Below are 19,207 nucleotides of genomic sequence, written 5' to 3'. Positions count from 1 at the left end.
GAAATTTGGCACATTTGATAATTCAAAGAAAGTTGTGGCTGGAAGCAACATCAAGGTACCTTACTTGCTAATAACCTCAAAAATTTATTTATCATAATGTACTAACTTCTTGATGTTCAGATGATTTTCTCATGTTGATCAGCACTTTCTGCTTCAATTCCGAAAATTCAATTCTTTAACAACTTTTCAGAGGCTCAAAAAATATTGCTAGAACTTCAAGGCTTTGTAAACATGCGATTTGATTTGTTAATTATTGCTCAATTTGATGACAAGAATCGGCTAGAGTGCGAAGAAAAAAGGATGCTGTCGGGAAACTATTCCTTCATGTGATATTTTCTGTTTATTATGTACTAATTTGTGTCTTCCTGTTCTTTGTTTGCCTTTATGTGGCCAATATGCCTCTATTTTTCCTCAAAATCACGTTTCCCAGCGTCCAATGTACCCCCCTAAATCCACAGTCATTTCGTTCCTTGTTTCTATGAACAAGCGCGGTACTAATTTCAAAATCTTTGCGTCCAAGGTCATAAAAGAGCTTTGCTACGCTACTCTACATAGCTCGAAAGTTGAAGCCTACGGAGACAAACTGGCGATGCAGATTGAATTAGAACTTGCCCATTTACTTAATCAAGTGGCTAGTACAATCAACGATGCACCTGAAAATGAAGTCGCTCCCAGGTCAGTTTACATAAATCTATGCTTTGGCGTGCATTTCTGCAATCGAGCATCGATATACCAGTCATTTTAGGAACCTGCAACTTTGTCTGCTGTCATCACAGGAATGTGTCAGGGAACCGGAGCTTTGACGCTAAAGAAGAAATTTCAATAAGTTTTTTATTTGTTGTTTAGAGGTGTTTTCTTTAAGGTGCTTTATTATTCTTTTTTTATGTCTTTTGATTTAGTATTAATCGCTCTTCTTTATTATGTCTAGAAGGTTGTTCTGAAGTAAGTCCTCTTTCTAACTTACTGCTTTGTTTTTTGTACAAATTTTGACATAGCTACAGAGTGATCAAGAAACATAAATGTATTTGTAACGTGGTGGCTTTTATTACCACCTCAGACATTTTTAAAATAATAACTAACATACCAGCATGATAAAGCATGATATTTTATGTTAGAATTAGCGGCACCTCAAAAATCTTGCTGTCCTGTTGCCTGTCAAACTGCTATGATAATTAACAAGCAAATTTAGAAACGAAGAAGCTATACCGTCAAAAACACGATGATAGTGATAATAATCATCATGATACAGGGTAATAATTATTTCACTGTAAGGCGCTGAAGACCATCCACCAGGGTACCTCAGGTTACTAAAAACCATCCTCAAGGGTACATCAGGGCTCTTATCTTGTAAAATTCAGTCTTTTTGTTCTTTTCATGTTCAGGTCAACAGCATAAAATGATGCTGTGTTATTACTATCTGTACCATGAAATGATCACGTCGCGCTCAATTTTTCATTGCTAATTTTAGTTTAATAAAGTATAGGATTTTTAAAGTGTGGACATTGTTATGTTCTTCTAGTGATCAAGCGCATGAAAATAATTGTAATGTTATTCTCAGGAGCCCTTCTGTTTCAAAAGACGACTCTGTGGATGTTAAGAGATCAAACAGTAAATCAAAGAAGCCTTCCAATAAAAAGAGAACTGTTCGGTCAAAAGCAGGTATGTTTTTTGACCCGCCTCTCCTTTGGCGTGAATTCTGCCAAAGTGATGTTGAACATGTGACTTCCCATTCCGTTCGACAATTGCATGAACTCATGCTCAAGAATCTTCCAACTCGTATTTGACGTAATGAGAAAGACAACGGAACAGAAAGATTTTCTTCAATGATTGTTGTGTACAATGGCTTAAAGGAGCTTTCACCTTTCAATTTAAAGAAAAATTACTCGCACAAAATTATCATAAGAGTGGGAAGGGGTTCAGCAACGAGAATCTTGCATCGCCCGCAGTGAGATGCTTTCTTTCTTAGTTGAACGCACTCGTTTGGTTATGCATTTATTGTAACAAAAGCGATTTTCTGTTTTTTATTGAAGATAACTTATATTTTCACATATAAATGAATTTCAATCTTAAAAATTTCAGCTAACTCATTGATTATAGTGTTTGGACAATTTCATGAAAGGATTTTCTTACGTCATAGGAAGTCCGTCAATGCAACCAAGGATAGAATCCTCTCTGGAGGAGCTCGTTTCTGAAACACCAGCCCGGATAAAGGTAATTCGGAAACATTTTTCTTTCTGCTATCTGTAGGCAAATATTAGAACGATTGATTTCATTTTTTTACTGGGGGGGGGGGGGGGTGGTGGTGGTGGTGGTGGGGTTGGAAGCCTGATGGAGTTGGAGGTGTGTTGGGAATGAGAGAGTGATGGGACTGGAAGTTTGGTGGAGCTGGAGGGATGTTGGAGCTGGAGGGGTGGTGGAGCTGAAGGGGTAGTGGGGCTAGAGGGGAGGCAGAGCTGTAGGGATGGTAAGGCTGGAAGGTTTGATGTAGCTTTTTGGGTGGTGTAGCTTAAGGGGTGTTGGAGCCGGAGAGGTTGTAAGGGATGCAGCAGGGGTGGTCTGGCTGGAGGGGAGGCGGAACTAGATGGGTGGCAGAGCTAGGGTAGTAAAATGAGCAGATCTGTTGTTATTCGAGAAAAGAAGCAAAACGCGTGAAAACATGAATCGAGCTTTTGTTTGCTCCAAGTAGTTTTGGCCGATATTGTATCAGTAACAACAAATAACTTCTGCTGATGCAATTTTGACACGTTCAAAAGCTTCTGATAAGCCTGATGCACATTATCTTTATTTTCTAGGGATTGCTATTGAACAGCGTTGAACGGATCATCAAGAAGCTTGTTTCACAAATAAATGACACCCAGAATGATGGTAATCAGAGTTTTTATTAATATAAAGTAGAATTCTGCAGATCTACAATAGTTATTTTTGTGAAGCATTTAAATTTTTAACTGTAGGTGATAACAAAATGATGTTTATACTCGGATGTCTATCAAGATTAATCTATTGGAACGATAACCTGCATTTTAGACCAATCTTTGCAAGAAACAGTAGGCCTAGGTGATAAGCAGGCAGCTTTTCAGCATATTGGGTGAAAATTTCTTGCACGCTGTATGGAAATGTTTCTACTTCTTTGCTGTTTTGAAATCATGTAGGACCAAATTCCAGGCCTTAATTACTATTAGCAATGCCTTATCAGTTATACCTTTAGAAGCTTACTTCATGATAGGTATTACAAAACTTGCAAATTTGCAAAATAAGGGTCAGTTCATTCAGGGATGTGTTGCAGTAGTTATTTTTGGTTGTGATACCCCCTCCATTTTTTCGAAGAAATTTTCGGTAGTTTTGGCTTTACAGTATTTCCCTACCTAAACTTCGATCAATTTTGCTCACATTTTGCAGTTCTCGTCTTTTTTGCCGGAAACTGTAGACAATGTTGTTGTATCCATCTGTCTGAAATTCAGGCTGCTTCCTCCTCAGGATCAAGAATCTCTGCTGAGCACTTACAGCTTTACTGTGAATGTGAGCTCGAGCTAGCCAAGGCAGCTGATGCGCGACTTTTGTCAATAACAGCAGCTCGACATGCCTTTAATGCCATGAAACAAATTCAAACTGCATCATCACTGGAAGAGGAAGAAGACACTGCGTATGTTTTGCTTCAAAATAATAGCTATTCACAAGTCACATTTACATTTTGTGCCATATCATTGTTGAATCTTTGGTCAGAAAAAGTCTTCTTCTGTTTTCGTTATTGATACATGCAAAGGTGCCACTAGTTGTGTAGAAACGTTTTACTTATAAAAATATAAAGAACTTCAGATCAGTCTCTTTTTATTTGATCACCAGTGGGTGCCTTAGCAAATCCTCTGGCGTATGATATAGTAAGGATATAAAAAAGGTTATTAAAACACGATCATAACCAAATAAGCCCATCCAGATAACCCAAGAGTTGTCTTAAATGTTGAATTGTTACCTACTTGTAAAGATAAACGTTTATTAAGAGGAACATGGGTGAAGCAAAAGATGCAATTCCACCTGCGGCTTTCTTAAACTATAAGCTCCATCGGTCTTTCTTACCTTGAAATGCTTTAGACCCACTTACAAGTCTGACTTGTGCGAGGAAGGAGCTCAGGAGCACAGACAGTAAATAAGCTGGGACATGATACTCAAAATATTGTGCTTTTAGGAAATCGAAAAGTAGAAGAAAAGGAACACAGCATAGTACAATGAAGTAGCAACGTTGTACGTCAATTAGCAAATATAGTAGATATATACAAAGTTCTTGAAAGGATCTCTGTCAGTTCGTATATTGGTATCCTTGTTATTGTATTGTCTATCTACTCCTTTATGTTTCATACCTTCATATGTAACTTGACTTCTTGCAACATCTAATGCTTTTTCTCAATATCTTTGTGTTCTTGTTACTAGAGAGTATCAGAAATTGCCATGGCTCTCTGGGAGGATCAATGCTGACGAGAGCATCCTGACAGCTAATCCAGGCATCAATGTAGATGCATTGCTTTGGGTTCAGTTGCGCCTTCAAATTACTGCCTACTTAACAAGCTACGTGAAAATGAAGCTTGACGATGAGCCATTTTCAATTGAGTCCCTTATCGGTTCAAGTGAATATCACATCGATCAAGGCCTTGAAGAGTCAGATGCGTTTAACTTGAAGGAGTATGCTGCTAGGTTTACAATGTTGAAAATAACCAAGGCAATACGACTGGGAGACGATCTGGAGACGATTATTGTCGATTTAAAGGTACGTTTTGGAGTTCTATGCAGTGATCGATTTGTGCTTTGCCTCGTGTTGAAATGAATCTCGAATTCGATCAAAGGTATTTTTTGTCGAATTATTTTTCGGACTAATATTCTCAAAAGGAAAAATGTTCAACTTCTCGATACCCCATGGGTATGTAACGGACGAGCTGAATGCCAAATAAATGCTCCTAAAGGCCAACAAATATTTCTTTATTTCTTGAGAAAGAGGGATGGAAGAACGTAAAGGAATTTTTAGGCCCAGAGCTTCTCATAATTTACAAAGGACACTTTGTAAATGACAGTTTTTGTCACAAAATTTAGCTAACAAATAAAATTACAGTTTTAGCTTTTCAGCATCGTATTTAATATTGACACCCCAGTTTAAAATATTACATGTTTTTAGTATTACATATTACGTTAATTTTACATATTTTTTTCCATTGTACATATCGAAAAAAAGGTCTCATTGTTTGCAATTCCTGGTACTGGTACTGATTCGTTCCATGTTTCTTTTTATTCAAATAGAATAAATATTTTGCTACTTACCATCTTTGTAATTGAATTTTAGAAGCTGATCGAAGAACTAGATGATTTGCCAGCAAAGTCTTTTCCAGCAAACCTCGCGTTTTGTGAAGCGAAAATCCTGCTTGCTGATCTTCAGCCTGTTCATGGAATGGTGTCTGCGTCAGATGCCTTTGAAATGTATAGAGACACTCTTGACATAGTGCTGAAGGAGGTAGGCTGTCTTATTATCTTTTCAGCAGTGATTAAACGTAACCTCTCTGACAATAATGACAAATATTAGTATGTTATTCTCTCTGAACCACAGCAAAGAAGAGACGTGCAGGGGCTTACCCTAAAGCTTTATTTAAGGCAGGTAATGATGGGAGCTAAAAAACTTCTGATTAGTTGGTTTGATTTTATGGTAACACGAGCTCCTTGTAACATTTAATTTTGCATTGCCTATTGGATATTTCCTGCTTAACCCGGTTGTCCTTAAACTGTTTGGCTGTTTTTTCTTTATTTCTTTCTTTGTTCATTTCAAAGTACATTTTGGCATTTTTTCATGCAACATCAATGTTTCACAGGTCGTTGTTCTTGGAAATGACGTCACAATATCACAAAAGACTCTGGCAAAGCCACTTAGGAATATCTACCATCCTCTACTTTCCGAGGTAGTGTCGTTGAAACTCCGCTGCTGCAAATGTCTGTGTATTATCGAAAACGACAAACATGAAGGTGAACAAAAAGCACAAGGCCTGCTGGCTCTTGATAAAGTTCTGAAAGATACATTGAATCTTTTGATGGAAATTGCCACGGAAAAGCCAGCTTTTGAGAAAGAGATTGCATTTCTCAGAGGTAAGGAATTCTTAATTTCTCTAGAAGCTACTTCGAAATTGCAAGTTCTTGTACCAGATAGAAGTTTTTCTTTAATTTTTCTTTTTTTGTCTTTAATGGATGGGGTAATATCACGAGGAACACAGCCTTATAGAAAATATTATTGAACCATTGAAGTAGCTATTTTTCGTCCTAGAGACAGGTATTCTTTATAATGGGTTTTGTTACCCTTGTTTTGAGATGTATTGTGTTATTTTCCACCAGTCTAATGGGACACGTTTGCTCCTTACCCACCCCATGGTTCAAGACCTTGCTTAAAAATGCATTGAGACCGTTTTTTCCGTTTTGGTCATCCCGTTTTTTTACCCTTTTTTATTCTATTTTCCGAACCACAGGTCTTCTCATGCGCCAGTTGTATGAAATGGATAAAGTCGATTTGAAGGATGCTATTGACTCACTGGTTGGAGCTCTTAAAGTGCAGACAAAGCATATACAGGATCTCAGGTGAAAATAGATGAAAATTAGTTGTATAGGTGGAAAGAGCTTAGATTACTCTGATCAAGTATGTAAAACACAATCTTAGTAGCTGTATCTGATACCAAGCCTACACATTCATAAGTCACTGCTTTCCTTTCATTTCAGCATGTTGCGACAAATATACCAGGAAATATCCTTGGCTTTCATGACGTTTTACGAACGGACTGAGGCTGCATATTTCAAGGTAGAGAAACAGCACCAATTAGAGGAAGCTGAAAAAGACAAGGAACGCACACCAAGTTCTGGAAAATCAAGCTCGCATTCTGGACAAGGGTTGACCAAACAGGCTCTTCAACAACAGAAAGCCCAGCAGGCTAAGCGTGATAAAGAGGCTCGTGTGCGTGAGAGGCAGCGACAAGAAATCCGCAAGGCTGCTTGGGTGGCAATTAGAACGGCTGGTGCCATTGCAAAGGCGCAGAAAAAGTTTGAGTTCTTAGCTACAGATAATTTATCAGTATCCGAGGAGACGAAGGAGCTATCAACGCCCGACTTTGCACTTTTTGATATTCTAAAAACCGATGCTGTCATTCGGGACCAGGAAACCGGCCTAGCCATCAATAGTGGGATTGTGCACACCGAAAATCGGTTCGGCAAAAAGGAATTTTTCAGGTTTTCTTGGCTGCATCTCATCAACTACACAAGGGCACTGAAGAGGCAAACAAGCTATGTTGGCATGGGCCATGGCGCATCTAAACTTTCTCTTCGTTCCACTTTCGGTTCTGATAGATGTGCATTGAAAATCAAGTTAATGCACGGTTTCCTTAAAGATAGCTTGACCATATACGACAAAGAATGTTGCCCAATTCTTCCGATTGACTTTTTCTTGAACCTCGACTTCATGAGCTCCTCCTCACAACCCGTGCCGCTAATCAGTGTTGTTGCAGACAATGAGGACACGGAGAGTAAACGAATTGAAGCGAACGCAGATGGCGCTTTGGAGGCGGGAACACCGATAATTGTTCAAAAGGATGTCGAGGGTGTGTCTGGTAAAGATTTTTGTTTGCTTCTTCAAATTTTTGGCATTATAGTTAGTTGAGCTAGATAGGAGTTATTGTCAAAATTAAACTATGTGAGATTCTTTGGATAGCCAAATATACAATATTACCCATATAATTTAGCCTTAGAGTGCCTATGAGAGCTGTCACACCCTTAAACGAGTAATTGACAAACTCACAGTCTGTTATCTATCATTCAGTAAGCTATTTACAAATTGCTAATAGTATGCCAGTGTTACTGTTTGGAATCCTATGCGATATACCCATGTAGTTTCGTAACGGAAAGAATACAAAAAACCGTAGTTTGTGGTTTCCAAGCAGTTACTTTACATTTATTTATCTTTTTCTCCCCCCCCCCCCCTATTGGTTTAGCCACCCTCTACACAGTAACACTAAGCAAAACTGGACAGGTCTCAACATCGTGCAGTGATTTCTTGTTCAATAAGAAGTTTAATCGTTTTGCCAAAGCAAAATATTAAGGCGTTTACGTGTTTGTTAAAAGCTATCGGTAAATGTGGCATTTGATTGCTTGTTCGGCATTTTTCTATGCCAAAAAGGTTGAAAATAAGATACTCCTTGAAGCTCTCTGTAACTCCTTTGCTGTTGCATTTAAAATCCTGGACACATATGCTGTAAACAAAACCTATTGGGTCGCTAATATATGTTTTAACAGCAAAGAGGCCAACTTCAAATCAGCATTTCTGAAAACCCTTCCACTACTGAAATTCTTCGATAGAGTGTTAAGACGGTCAAAATGTTAGTATCATCTGTTTAGGACTGTATTATCATCTCAAGGACTCTCTAGGATGTATATAAATGTTAGTATCGTTTCTCTAGGACTCTAGAACAAAGGGACTATATATCATAAGCAACCAGTAATTTTTCCTTTCAGCATTCACGTTTTGATAGTCGAATTGCCTGTTTTTCCCCTTTAGCCAAAGAGCCTATAGTAGAAGTCACAAGCAATCCAAGCGCTGTTCGGCAGGCCGACAAGTCTGATCGAATCCATACCCGAGATGCTTTGCAAGCTAATGATTATGAAGTCTCAATTCAATGGTATCGTTCCGAGTTTTCCACTGAAAATAATGCAGTGTTCTTATTCGGAATGAATAACAAAGCGATCTCAGTTACCGACAAACCAGCCTCGTTTGCGGCCTTCGTCACTATTGGTCATGTACCAGTCACGTGGCCAGCTGATCTGCATCATACTTTGACGGAACTATTCCACACAGCTGAAAGCGAGATTAGCCAACAACCGGGTTAGTTCTCAATTAAGCCTTTACTGTACTTTACCCCTAATGAAAAATACCTCTTTTTTTCATCCCTCATTTCTTCTATGCATCTTTTCTGACAAACATATCTCCGCCTATTGAAGGCGACAACACTTCACTGAATCTCCGCCACAATCACTAAGAACCACCATGGTATCCAAAGTTTATTGTCTGTAATTCAATAAGTGGATGATTTTTTATCTCCTTCATCTTTTCCAAGGCACGTTATCGAAAACTGCAGTCGCTGTCCAGGCAGCTTCTGCTTTGGCGTCTGTCTCTCCTACCCGGAAGAGAAAACCTCAAGGAATAAAGCCGATTTCAGTTGAACAGGACAAAGAAGACCAAATACGGATGCAGCTCAAGACGATTTTGGACAAGATACATGTTGTCTTCGAAAAAGAAGTCATGCAGGTAATTTGTTGTTTTTCTGCGTTCTTCCCGCGCCAATTGAAAAAAAATTGAAAAAAATGTCTCTTTCTCTACAATTTGCTACAAAGATGTATGTTGCTCTACAATTTGCTGCAAGTTGCAAAAAGCAAATTATAGCTGATCCAGCTGCCTGATAATTTTTTTTTCTCTTTCTTAACTATTTCTGTTATAATTTATTAAAAATATATTCACCTTTACATCAGTCAAAAGGGTTCTTTTATTCCATTTTTCCTGCAAGGATTTCCACCAAGTTAATTTGCCAGATTATCAGCAGTAGCTCCCCACTTGCTCTCTACGAACTTTCCACTATCTTCAAACCCATTTTATTTGAAAAAAGGGAACAGATCCTACTAACGTCCAACACTGGCATAGTATAAACGTCGAATAATGAGCTAAGAGGTAAGGGAAAATAAAATCATGACACGAGAAGAAGAATAGATCATTTGACCTGTTCCTTTTTTGAGTAATTAGTAACCGCTAACCACTCACTTGACAAAGAAAATTCAATTTATAGAATCCAACTCCGGTGCAAGTCACATTAAAAACGTGCTGTTGATTGTTGTGCCTATACAAGACTCTTTAGGGAACATATATACTGGTCTGATGACACGTCTTTCTTTTCAATTACAGGACGTACCATTTGATGTTTCATTTCAAAACATATCTTACTTGGAGAAATTATTCAACCCAAATTTTGGACATATCTCAAAAACCAATGAAGCCTTCTTTGTGTGGCTCCAGTTTCTTCTCAACGGCAACACATGATGTCAGAGATTGTTGTACAATGTATCTAAAGGCACTTTCTAACCTTTGCACTTTTTACTAGCACGTTTGCGTGGTGTTTGAATAAACAAGATTAGCATATTTGGGTAAGTAATAGATTTGGTTTAATAAATAGAAAAATTCAACGCTTACAGTATGATTAATTATATCTTATTGCATGGTTTTGGCATCTTTGACGATTGTGGTACGAGTTGGTTCACAGAGATTTGATTCATGCTAGTGCGCCCAGAGAACCTTTGCCTTGTCCCTTGTACACCCAGAGGCGTGACACGGAGGAAAATAAAATTGTTCCAAATACACATGCAAATACTTTTCAATTATCCATTGTTACAGATTTACTTATTACGTCAAACATAAGAAGAAATGTGTTTTACATGTATAGGGTACGAGGATAAGCAAAATAAGTCATAAAAAGCTCAATGGAAAACGGGGAATAATCACTGGCACTCTATAAATCTTAAGTTTCTTTAAAGGAGGGGGGGGGTTGTGGTTCTTCCGCAGACAGTCAAGATACGCTCAATGGAAAACGGGGAATGATCACTGGCACTCTACAAATCTTAAGTTTCTTTAAAGGGGGGGGGGGGGGGGTGTGGTTCTTCCGCAGACAGTCAAGATACGCTCAATGGAAAACGGGGAATAATCACTGGCACTCTATAAATCTTAAGTTTCTTTAAAGGAGGGGGGGGGTTGTGGTTCTTCCGCAGACAGTCAAGATACGCTCAATGGAAAACGGGGAATGATCACTGGCACTCTACAAATCTTAAGTTTCTTTAAAGGGGGGGGGGGTGTGGTTCTTCCGCAGACAGTCAAGATATGCTCAATGGAAAACAGGGAATAATCACTGGCACTCTACAAATCTTAAGTTTCTTTAAAGGGGGGGTGTGGTTCTTCCGCAGACAGTCAAGATATGCTCAATGGAAAACAGGGAATAATCACTGGCACTCTACAAATCTTAAGTTTCTTTAAGGGAGGGGGGATGGTTCTTCCGCAGACAGTCAAGATACGCCGTTGTAATTTTCTTAAAACCCATGTCTCCGTCCTTTTAAAGCCCTTATTTAATAAAAAGGTTTCTTGCTTGTTAGCTGTCGACATCTTCTCCCTACCTTCAAAGGAGAAGCTATTATTTGGAAAGTTACTCAATCAGTTAATACCTCGAGTTTGCTTTGCTCTTATTATATGATCACAATTAACAAAATTACGTAGTGACAGACACAATTTCTTATGAAAATACGTTACACCAAAAAGATTGATTGCAATAGATGTGTTCTTTGTGATTATCTCAACGAGGCAACCGCCTTCACAGCAGCATCCTCAAGATTATCAGCTGTTTCTATCAGCATTCCGCTTGAATCCAGAATTCGTCTTGCCTCAGTTACGTTTGTCCCTGCGACAAATAGTTTCAAATTACAACATTTTAGGCAAAGAAGTAAAAAAGTGATGATTTGACGAATCTAAAGGGCTTCCTATAAAAGGCATCCTATCAAAGGCATCCTATCAGGTAATTATGTAAAGTGTAATACCTCTACTGGATATGAATAGCTTCACCTTAGAATAAACTCCTTTGACATTACCCCTTTTTCCACTTACTTCACATATAGCCAACTGCAAAACTTCGCTAGACAACACAATATAGTGTATTAACACAACAAGAAAGCATTTGGTGACACAGAAATGCTTTTCAATAGCCATTTCTGCAAGAATTGATGTAACATATCTTTTAGGGAGAAATTTCTGAGCATTGAATGAAAGGATCAACTCACCCTCGAGTCTAACAATAATAGGAACACCAAGGTCCAGTCCTCTATTAGCTTTGGTGATGCCTTTAGCAATGATGGCACAGTCAACGATTCCACCGAATATGTTTACTAATATTGCTTTGACCTGCAATTGAAACACAGGGTGTATACTTTACCTACATATTGCTACCAGTCATGTCATAGTTATGTATAATATAAAATTGGTTCTTGTATTTGACTGTTAAGTCAGACATGGGGACCATGAAAATCAAGGCGTCAATTGGACTGTCCTTTGACGCGAATTGAGTACACATTGTAAAATACCACAAATAGCTGAGCAGATATTGCTGCAATAGATACAGTTGTTTTGAGCTTAGCTTTATGTGTTTTGAACCAAATCTACAGAAACCTTAAAAAATTTACCCTGTTATCGGAAGTGATGATTTTGAATGCCTGGTATACACCATCCTCTCGAATTCCACCTCCAAGATCAAGGAAATTTGCTGGGTTTCCACCATGCAATTTGATAATGTCCATTGTTGCCATGGCTAGGCCGGCACCATTCACTAGCGAGGAAAAATAAATCAAGTTAGTATAATTTTAAAATCTGCATTGTCATAATGAATAGTTTCTACTTATTTAAGACACACTGACTTTAATGCAAAATACGATTTTGCAGAAAAAAGGAACACAATTAAGAGCCATGAGAAGAAACATAAAATAAAAACACAAATATATGACAATTAATGTGCTGCTATTTTGCCCCAGCAAGCTTTTACCAAAACTTTTACAACGCATTTATATCAAATTGATTTTTGCAATTCTCATTACTGGGAAATATTTACTATTTGCTTTAAAAACTATTTGCAGAGGAAGCACTATATCAATACTACCTTGGCAGGCCCACAAGACCCACAATGCGCCCTTAAACAGCTCAGACAGGACCGAATCACTTTTACCAAATACTGTTTCATTATCACAGAGAACCCCTTAAATTTATGTTATTCTTTGGTTGGAAACAGATTTAACTAAGACAAGCAAAGAAATCTAATTTTTCCTTCACAAAATTGCTGATGTCTGTTTCAACCAACATAGTGTTTCTCTTTAACATTCATACCAACCCCTTGGTGGTGGAAGCCCTAGGAAAATAGCTCCCTTTTCATTGGGTCCACCATTGAATATCTAGATCTGATCAAGAAAACAGGGGGGGGGGAGATAAATCATTACAGTGCTTCTAACGGTTCAGCTATGTTGACTGAATATCAAACCAGATTAGGTTCCTTTCAAAGGGTATATTAAGTAAATTGATATGCTTACTAAAGAATGATACAAAGCATCACTTACAATACAAGGTTTACACAAATCATAGATTAGACCACCTACCAAGGCAAGCGATATTTCCTTCCATTCCAATATAGTTCAAATTGTATTTTGCTGCTTGGACTTCCCTAGGATCAGTCTCAGATTTGTCATCCATTTGGAACACCGACTTCTGCCTGAACTCTGCATTGTCATCAAAATTGATTTTTGCATCAAAGCAAACAACTGCAAAAACCAAAAAGAAATGTTGGGTTTATACTTGGGAGATTTCATAAAGAAGCAGAAATGAAATTGGTCAATCCATTTGTATTCTTTAGCTAAACTTTCTTTTTATGCGAGATAATTACATATAGCAGAGGCTGTGAACAAAGTGCAAACCCAGTTTCTGTAACAGAATCATACAAAAGAATGCCCATTTTGGTGATTAGTATCACATCTTATGTTTACTTTTGCGAAAAAATGATGCTCACTCAACTTTATTAGCAAGACAATACTACTGGTGCCAAAATGGAAGATAGCACAACTTTAAAAGGATAAGGCAGTAAAGTAAAGGTTATCTATTCAGTTAAATTTTTAATTAGTATATACTAGGTATCCCATATAAATATTCCTTTAATAATACTAATTGCTTGAAACCAGCAGTATTTTTATCTAAATCACATAGAAGAGATTTAACCACCCTAATTCTCAGCAAGCGGTTTGCCTTACCTTGGCCATCTGGTGTTTCTCCAAAAGGATTCACTTCAACTTGAGTGGCATCAACACCAATAAAAAGGTTGTATAAGCGTTTGATCTGCAAGGCAGCATATCCATGGAGGTCATCTTTGAAACCCAAGTTTGTTGCCAACCTCAAAGCCTGGTCATTTGTCAATCCAGTTTCAATATTTATATATTCCTGAAAGAAAAGATTTTGGTAAATGACTTGCTTGAAATACAAACTGCAACCAGCACCCTTGTAGAATTATTAGCACAGACTAATGGCTTGTTGCTAGAGACACAATACAAAGAGGGGGGGGGGGGGGAATTCAGAGCCACATACTTAACATTAAATGGAGATGAATTTCCCTAGATGATGAGTTAAGTTTAAATGAAACCAATAATGCATAACCTTTCAATTAATTTAGTGTTTTTCTTCTTAAACAACATTTGATTCAACACTTTTCTCAAAAGGTGGATAATTGAAGAATTTAGAAACACGTTGGCCAGACCCACACCCTGACTTGTTCCAGAGGCCCCCGAGGGTTTCCTTTATTCATTTCTTAATTTTGAAATATAACCATGCACAGGGACATCAGAAACAAGGGCACCAGAGGTATAGCAATAAAGTAAAGATAAGATTTATTCCACAAAAGATCAATGTCTGAACATATTGCAGCACCCAGACAACAACGGTCATGTAGATATCGTAGCTGTCTTTTATCTGCTAGAGAGACATAATTATATATCATTTTACATTGAAGGTTTGGTGAAAGAGGCTCAAACATCATTTCACTACAATTTTACAAACCTTGAATATTTTTTCAGGGTATTTTTCCGCAACTTCCTCTATATCCATTCCACCCTCTGGACTTGCCACAATTACTGGCCCATTTGATTCTCTGTCCATCAAAATTGCTAAATATGTTTCTCTTGCGATGTCCAAAGCCTGAGCTACTGAAATCTGGTGAAAAGGAGAAAACACTTGTAAAAATCTTTTGCTATAAGTTTGATCAATTGGATTGGATAAAGAATCAATTTACCAGTCATGTGGCTCCATAATGACTTTTTTTTTTTTCCCTGATTTTAAGTATAACCACAAAGAATCACAATGTACATAATATAATTATAAGAACAAAGTTAAGTAGTTTTATGTAGGTGTCAAAAGATGTAAAAAAAACAGAAAAAGAAGGTCAAAGGGCCAAAGGATCATGAAATATTTGATTTCAATAGAAACTTTCCAAAAGGAAATACAAGTCTAGGGATTATGTAAACCAGTAACTAATCTACTATATTATAACCAAGGTTAAAAAATTTGGCTTGATAACATTCGATATAAAGCAAATTTTTTGACAGTCAATTTATTCAAAATTGACAAAGAAAAGGAGGGTTCCAGTATAAAGTGTTCATGTAGGGGAGGGGGGCTGTTCTTAAGGTTATATATGACAGTATACATGAAGTTTGACCAAAGCAGTAGTTTTAAATTGATCTGTTGTGGCTTTTCATACATCTGGATTGCACATTATTACACCAGATCACTATCAGTGGTATGAAGCAAAAAGGTCATTCACCATTTCTATGTCCTGACTTGAAAAGAATCACCAAGTATTTGTTGATCACAGTTGCATCATTAACATAAATTTCAATATAAATTTTGATGTGTTTAAAATATCTTCAAGTCATTTAAATTCAGCTTACCTTATTTACAAGAACACCAGATGGTGGCGTTTGTTTTGTTACTAAGTTATGGCCTAACATTCCTTCTGCCAGTGCTTTCACATCATCTGGGCTGAAAAAGGACAAATATTCAATGAACAAAATATTCACAATCGAACATTAAAAAGTGCATTTCTTAAGAATGTGATAACTATAAGTCTCTAAAATAAATAAAGTTTAAAAGCTGGTGTTTGCTATATAGCTTACTTCTCTGTTAAGTGCACTCCACCTTTCAGCCCACTTGAAAATGTTCCTTTTCCTCTCCCACCAGCCAAAATTTGAGCCTTTATTACTAGTTCTTTGACACCCTGAACTATGAAAAACAAAGATAAATTAGAAAAAACATTGAATGCATTTATTATCAAAGCTATAGTGTGTATCAGTTGTGTCAAAACATTTTACCTTTAAATAAATGAGCACTCTTAAACTTACAAACCCTAATGATAACAGAAAAAGGATACTTGGAGATTAGGTTGAATGTAAAATAAACAATTATTATGAAAACTTGAATCTTTTATCAAATGGTAAAATATTATTTATTATGATAACTCGCCATATCAATAAATTTTGTGAATTGATGCCAAATTTGTTTAGAAAACCTACTTAAATAATGCGCAGAATCCAAGGCTTCTTGAACTGATGAAGCAACTTCAAATCTTTGGATATTTATTCCATATCTTGCCATCAATTTTTTACTCTGATATTCTTGCAGATTCAAGTACCTTTTCTGCATTACACTGACTGCCCCAAGCTGTTGAATATATTAAATTTGAGAATTAGTTCATAAAGAATAACTTGTACAGTATACAAATGAATGGCCTAATATGGTGATACCACAACTCTGTGTGCTTACATAACTTTGTGCAAATTAATGTATACGAGCATTGAGTGCAAATCTAATTATCTTCCTGATTTGAAAGTCAAAGAACAAAACTGGCAAGCTGGAAACCCCCAGGTTGGACAACTTGCATTCACTCCCAGTTGCATACAAGTTTGAGAATCCATGTATGCAGCTTAAAAAGTCTTGATGCTGAACAACAAAAGCCAAGTCATGCTAAGAATAATTTGACCCTACTTGCGGTTTACATATCTAAATGGCAAACATGTTTCATTTCACAAATCATGCATGTTTTCCATTCACATCCAAGACAATGCTCAATTAAGTAAATTGAAAATATCAAGAAAAGCAGAAGCCTTACTCTTGTATCTCTCATAGAAGGGGGGAGGTAATAGAAGGGGGTGTTCATTCAGGCCAATTTTCAATAGAAGGGGGTGCTAATAGAAGGGGGTGCTTGTGTTGACCACTTTTTAATAGAAAGGGGTGCTAATAGAAGGGGGTGTTCATGTCGGCCAGTTTTCAATAGAAGGAGGTTGTTAACAGAGAAGGGGACTTTCTTGATGTTAAAGGTACAAGTGAAAATATTTGAGGCTCTGAGTCTAGATATGTTGACTGTGAAACTCTTTTTTATGTAAAAAGTTAATCTTCCCACTAACATTGGTTATTCATTGGTTTTATAAAAAGAACCTCATCCGCAGATCTTGCAAGTTGTGAGGGAATATGAATGTAGCCATATTAATTGAGGAAGACTGAATGAGAAAGGTCTCGAGTACTTCAAGGCAAGCAGAAATGCAAGCAAGAAAGCAAGCAACAACGTCTTTCCCAATAACACAGCTAAAGCGTATCCCCGGATCGGATTTAAGTTTACATGTGCTTGCAATTACTAGGCGAGAAGGCCTACTGTTGGCTTTTCCCATTTTAAACTCAAATTCAACGATTAGTGAAAATTCCACCCACTAATGCATCAGATTTCTGAATATAAAAGCTGGCCGAGATTCTCTAAAATAAGGTCTACAAATCATGGCCGAATGCTTTACAAGAAACAAAACACGCAATAAAGAGGTAGGTTGGAAAGAGCCTGGCAAGGAAATTCTGAGCTACACTTGAAGTTTAAATATATTTCAGGTTTCTTGCAAGGAAGTAAATATTTCTATACCTGCTTTTGACAAAGCTGGCCATAACTGGCCTTCAATGCCTGCTTACTGGCCTGCAAAGTCAGGCGGCTTGCTCCTGTTAAGGCTGCCATCTTCGCGTCCCACGTCCGAAAATGAGGGAAAACTCTAGCCTCGTATTGCTACAAGGACATACCAGCATTGCATACCAGAAAGGATAAACGTCACGGGGTTGCTCCACTGATGCGGGGGAATAAATATGGTCACATAATATCTCTATTCTGTGGTTTGATGACGGACCTGGCACCCACATTTGCAGCAAGATATATTTTCAACGCATAAAACTTATTTGGAGCTACATCCTCCCTCAAGAAATAATAGGAGCCTAAACAGAGACCAAGAAAGAACTAAAACTTGAGCCAAAAGAGAATATCAGACTTAAGATGATTTTTGGTTCAGTTTTTTGCTTGATTCAAATCTAAGCTACTGTTTAGAAGATTCAGAATGTATCACGCTTTGTAAACAAAGTAAAGACAGGTCATAGGACATAGATGTAGGAACCGGGGGCACAGGACAGGAGCGACATGCCTCCACTCTCAGACTTTTCAGAGTTCATGACACTGGGCCTGGGGTCGCAAAAGTATGGAAACGAAACGATAGGTTATGACAGGATAATGCATTCGCCATTCCTTCGACTTTTGGTTTTAAGAAAATTTAATGATTGGTTTGCTGTTTTGAGGGAAAAAGTTCAGCAAAACTTTGAAGCATTGCTTCAAAACAAGTCTGCAAAAGATTATCTGAGTTTTCATGAAAGATGACCACGAAGCGTCACTTTATTGAGAAACGTGAACGAAAAATGTTGAAATTCGAAGCAAACTGCTATCAAAGGCTTCTTTTTTATGGAAAAAATATAACTGAGAAAGTGATGTTAGAAGTGCACTTTAATTTTGAAGTTTCAATACTGACACAAGGTGAGTTGCTCTACATTTTATGTTAATGACTTGTTTATCTTAAATTCTGGTTTGCTCATCATCTAAGCACATGACAATAAAAGAATTAAAGCAAAACGTTCAACGGTTATTCTGCTTTTGAAATTAATTAAAAAATCATCTACACCCAATGCATCTATGTTATTTAGCAATAAAACTATTTTGATCACTAAATGCCAGTTTTAGAAATTGTTCACCTTATATCACTTTTAATAACCTAAACCCTGATATCTTGGCCAAAATGATCTTCTCGGTATTATATTCAAAGTCAGAACAAAGGTGCACGTACTACGTTTCAAGTTTAATCAATCCTTCGATAATATTTTCCAGAAATCTTCTGAAGCACCGGTCCAACGTTTCAATGACTTTTTACCAGGGCCTAAAAGAAAATTTTACAGATCCACATTTTTTATAAAAATTGGGCGTGGTACTTTGCTGGGATTGGCATCATGGGAGTGGCAAATATAGAAACTGCCATCATAGTGCAAATAGCATGTCCTAATTGAACAAATTCTTAAATAAATGAAGTATAAGTAGCAAAAGCTGATTCTTTATATTTTATGGATTGGGTTAATAAGAAAATTAGATACAGATAGCGATGCCTTATTATGTGAGCAAAAAGTTATCGAAATAAAAATCTTTTACATGGTTTGTTCGGATCTCTTTCAAAGTTATTTTTTTCCTTTCACCTT

General features: G+C 37.2%; 2 protein-coding genes across 3 annotated transcripts in view; one reads left to right on the top strand and one right to left on the bottom strand.

Moving 5' to 3' along the window:
* Positions 1-10,247, top strand: part of LOC135692493 (cilia- and flagella-associated protein 54) — a 49,993-nt gene extending 39,746 nt beyond the window's left edge. The window contains exons 45-58 of one of the 2 annotated variants that reach the window (XM_089112666.1): positions 2-55; positions 521-675; positions 1,559-1,659; positions 2,138-2,211; positions 2,793-2,865; positions 3,475-3,640; positions 4,423-4,756; positions 5,324-5,491; positions 5,844-6,114; positions 6,489-6,597; positions 6,736-7,607; positions 8,561-8,884; positions 9,117-9,307; positions 9,956-10,247. In XM_089112666.1, the coding sequence (XP_088968792.1) occupies positions 2-55; positions 521-675; positions 1,559-1,659; positions 2,138-2,211; positions 2,793-2,865; positions 3,475-3,640; positions 4,423-4,756; positions 5,324-5,491; positions 5,844-6,114; positions 6,489-6,597; positions 6,736-7,607; positions 8,561-8,884; positions 9,117-9,307; positions 9,956-10,090 (3,027 nt within the window). In that variant the 3' untranslated portion in view covers positions 10,091-10,247. Of the gene's footprint in view, position 1; positions 56-520; positions 676-1,558; positions 1,660-2,137; positions 2,212-2,792; positions 2,866-3,474; positions 3,641-4,422; positions 4,757-5,323; positions 5,492-5,843; positions 6,115-6,488; positions 6,598-6,735; positions 7,617-8,560; positions 8,885-9,116; positions 9,308-9,955 lie in introns of both variants that reach the window. The other variant, XM_065210636.2, reaches the window with a different exon arrangement.
* A 146-nt stretch (positions 10,248-10,393) lies between these two features.
* On the bottom strand, positions 10,394-17,712 carry LOC135692496 (succinate--CoA ligase [GDP-forming] subunit beta, mitochondrial). Its single transcript, XM_065210638.2, has 10 exons — positions 17,571-17,712; positions 16,180-16,327; positions 15,784-15,889; positions 15,559-15,649; positions 14,672-14,824; positions 13,873-14,059; positions 13,228-13,389; positions 12,268-12,410; positions 11,869-11,989; positions 10,394-11,492 (listed from the first exon to the last, which is right to left on the bottom strand). Exons 1-10 carry the CDS (start codon positions 17,658-17,660, stop codon positions 11,383-11,385), a joined length of 1,311 nt encoding a protein of 436 aa, XP_065066710.1. The 5' UTR covers positions 17,661-17,712; the 3' UTR covers positions 10,394-11,382.
* Between the last annotated feature and the right edge of the window lie 1,495 nt (positions 17,713-19,207).

The sequence above is a fragment of the Rhopilema esculentum genome, chromosome 3 (assembly GCF_057945365.1).
Source record: "Rhopilema esculentum isolate cy_ngs chromosome 3, ASM5794536v1, whole genome shotgun sequence".
Taxonomy (NCBI): domain Eukaryota; kingdom Metazoa; phylum Cnidaria; class Scyphozoa; order Rhizostomeae; family Rhizostomatidae; genus Rhopilema; species Rhopilema esculentum.
Note: the sequence above shows the minus strand (reverse complement) of the source record. Positions and strands in the feature narration are given on the sequence as shown.

Bases quoted from the DNA above. Each gene is read 5' to 3' on its own strand.
- LOC135692496 (XM_065210638.2), bottom strand. From the start codon at position 17,660: ATGGCAGCCTTAACAGGAGCAAGCCGCCTGACTTTGCAGGCCAGTAAG. The intron at 15,650-15,783 runs GTAAGCTATATA...GTCCTTTTTCAG, and splicing joins GGAGTGCACTTAACAGAGAA to CCCAGATGATGTGAAAGCAC. The intron at 14,060-14,671 runs GTTTGTAAAATT...CTTTTCTTTCAG, and splicing joins ACCCTGAAAAAATATTCAAG to GAATATATAAATATTGAAAC.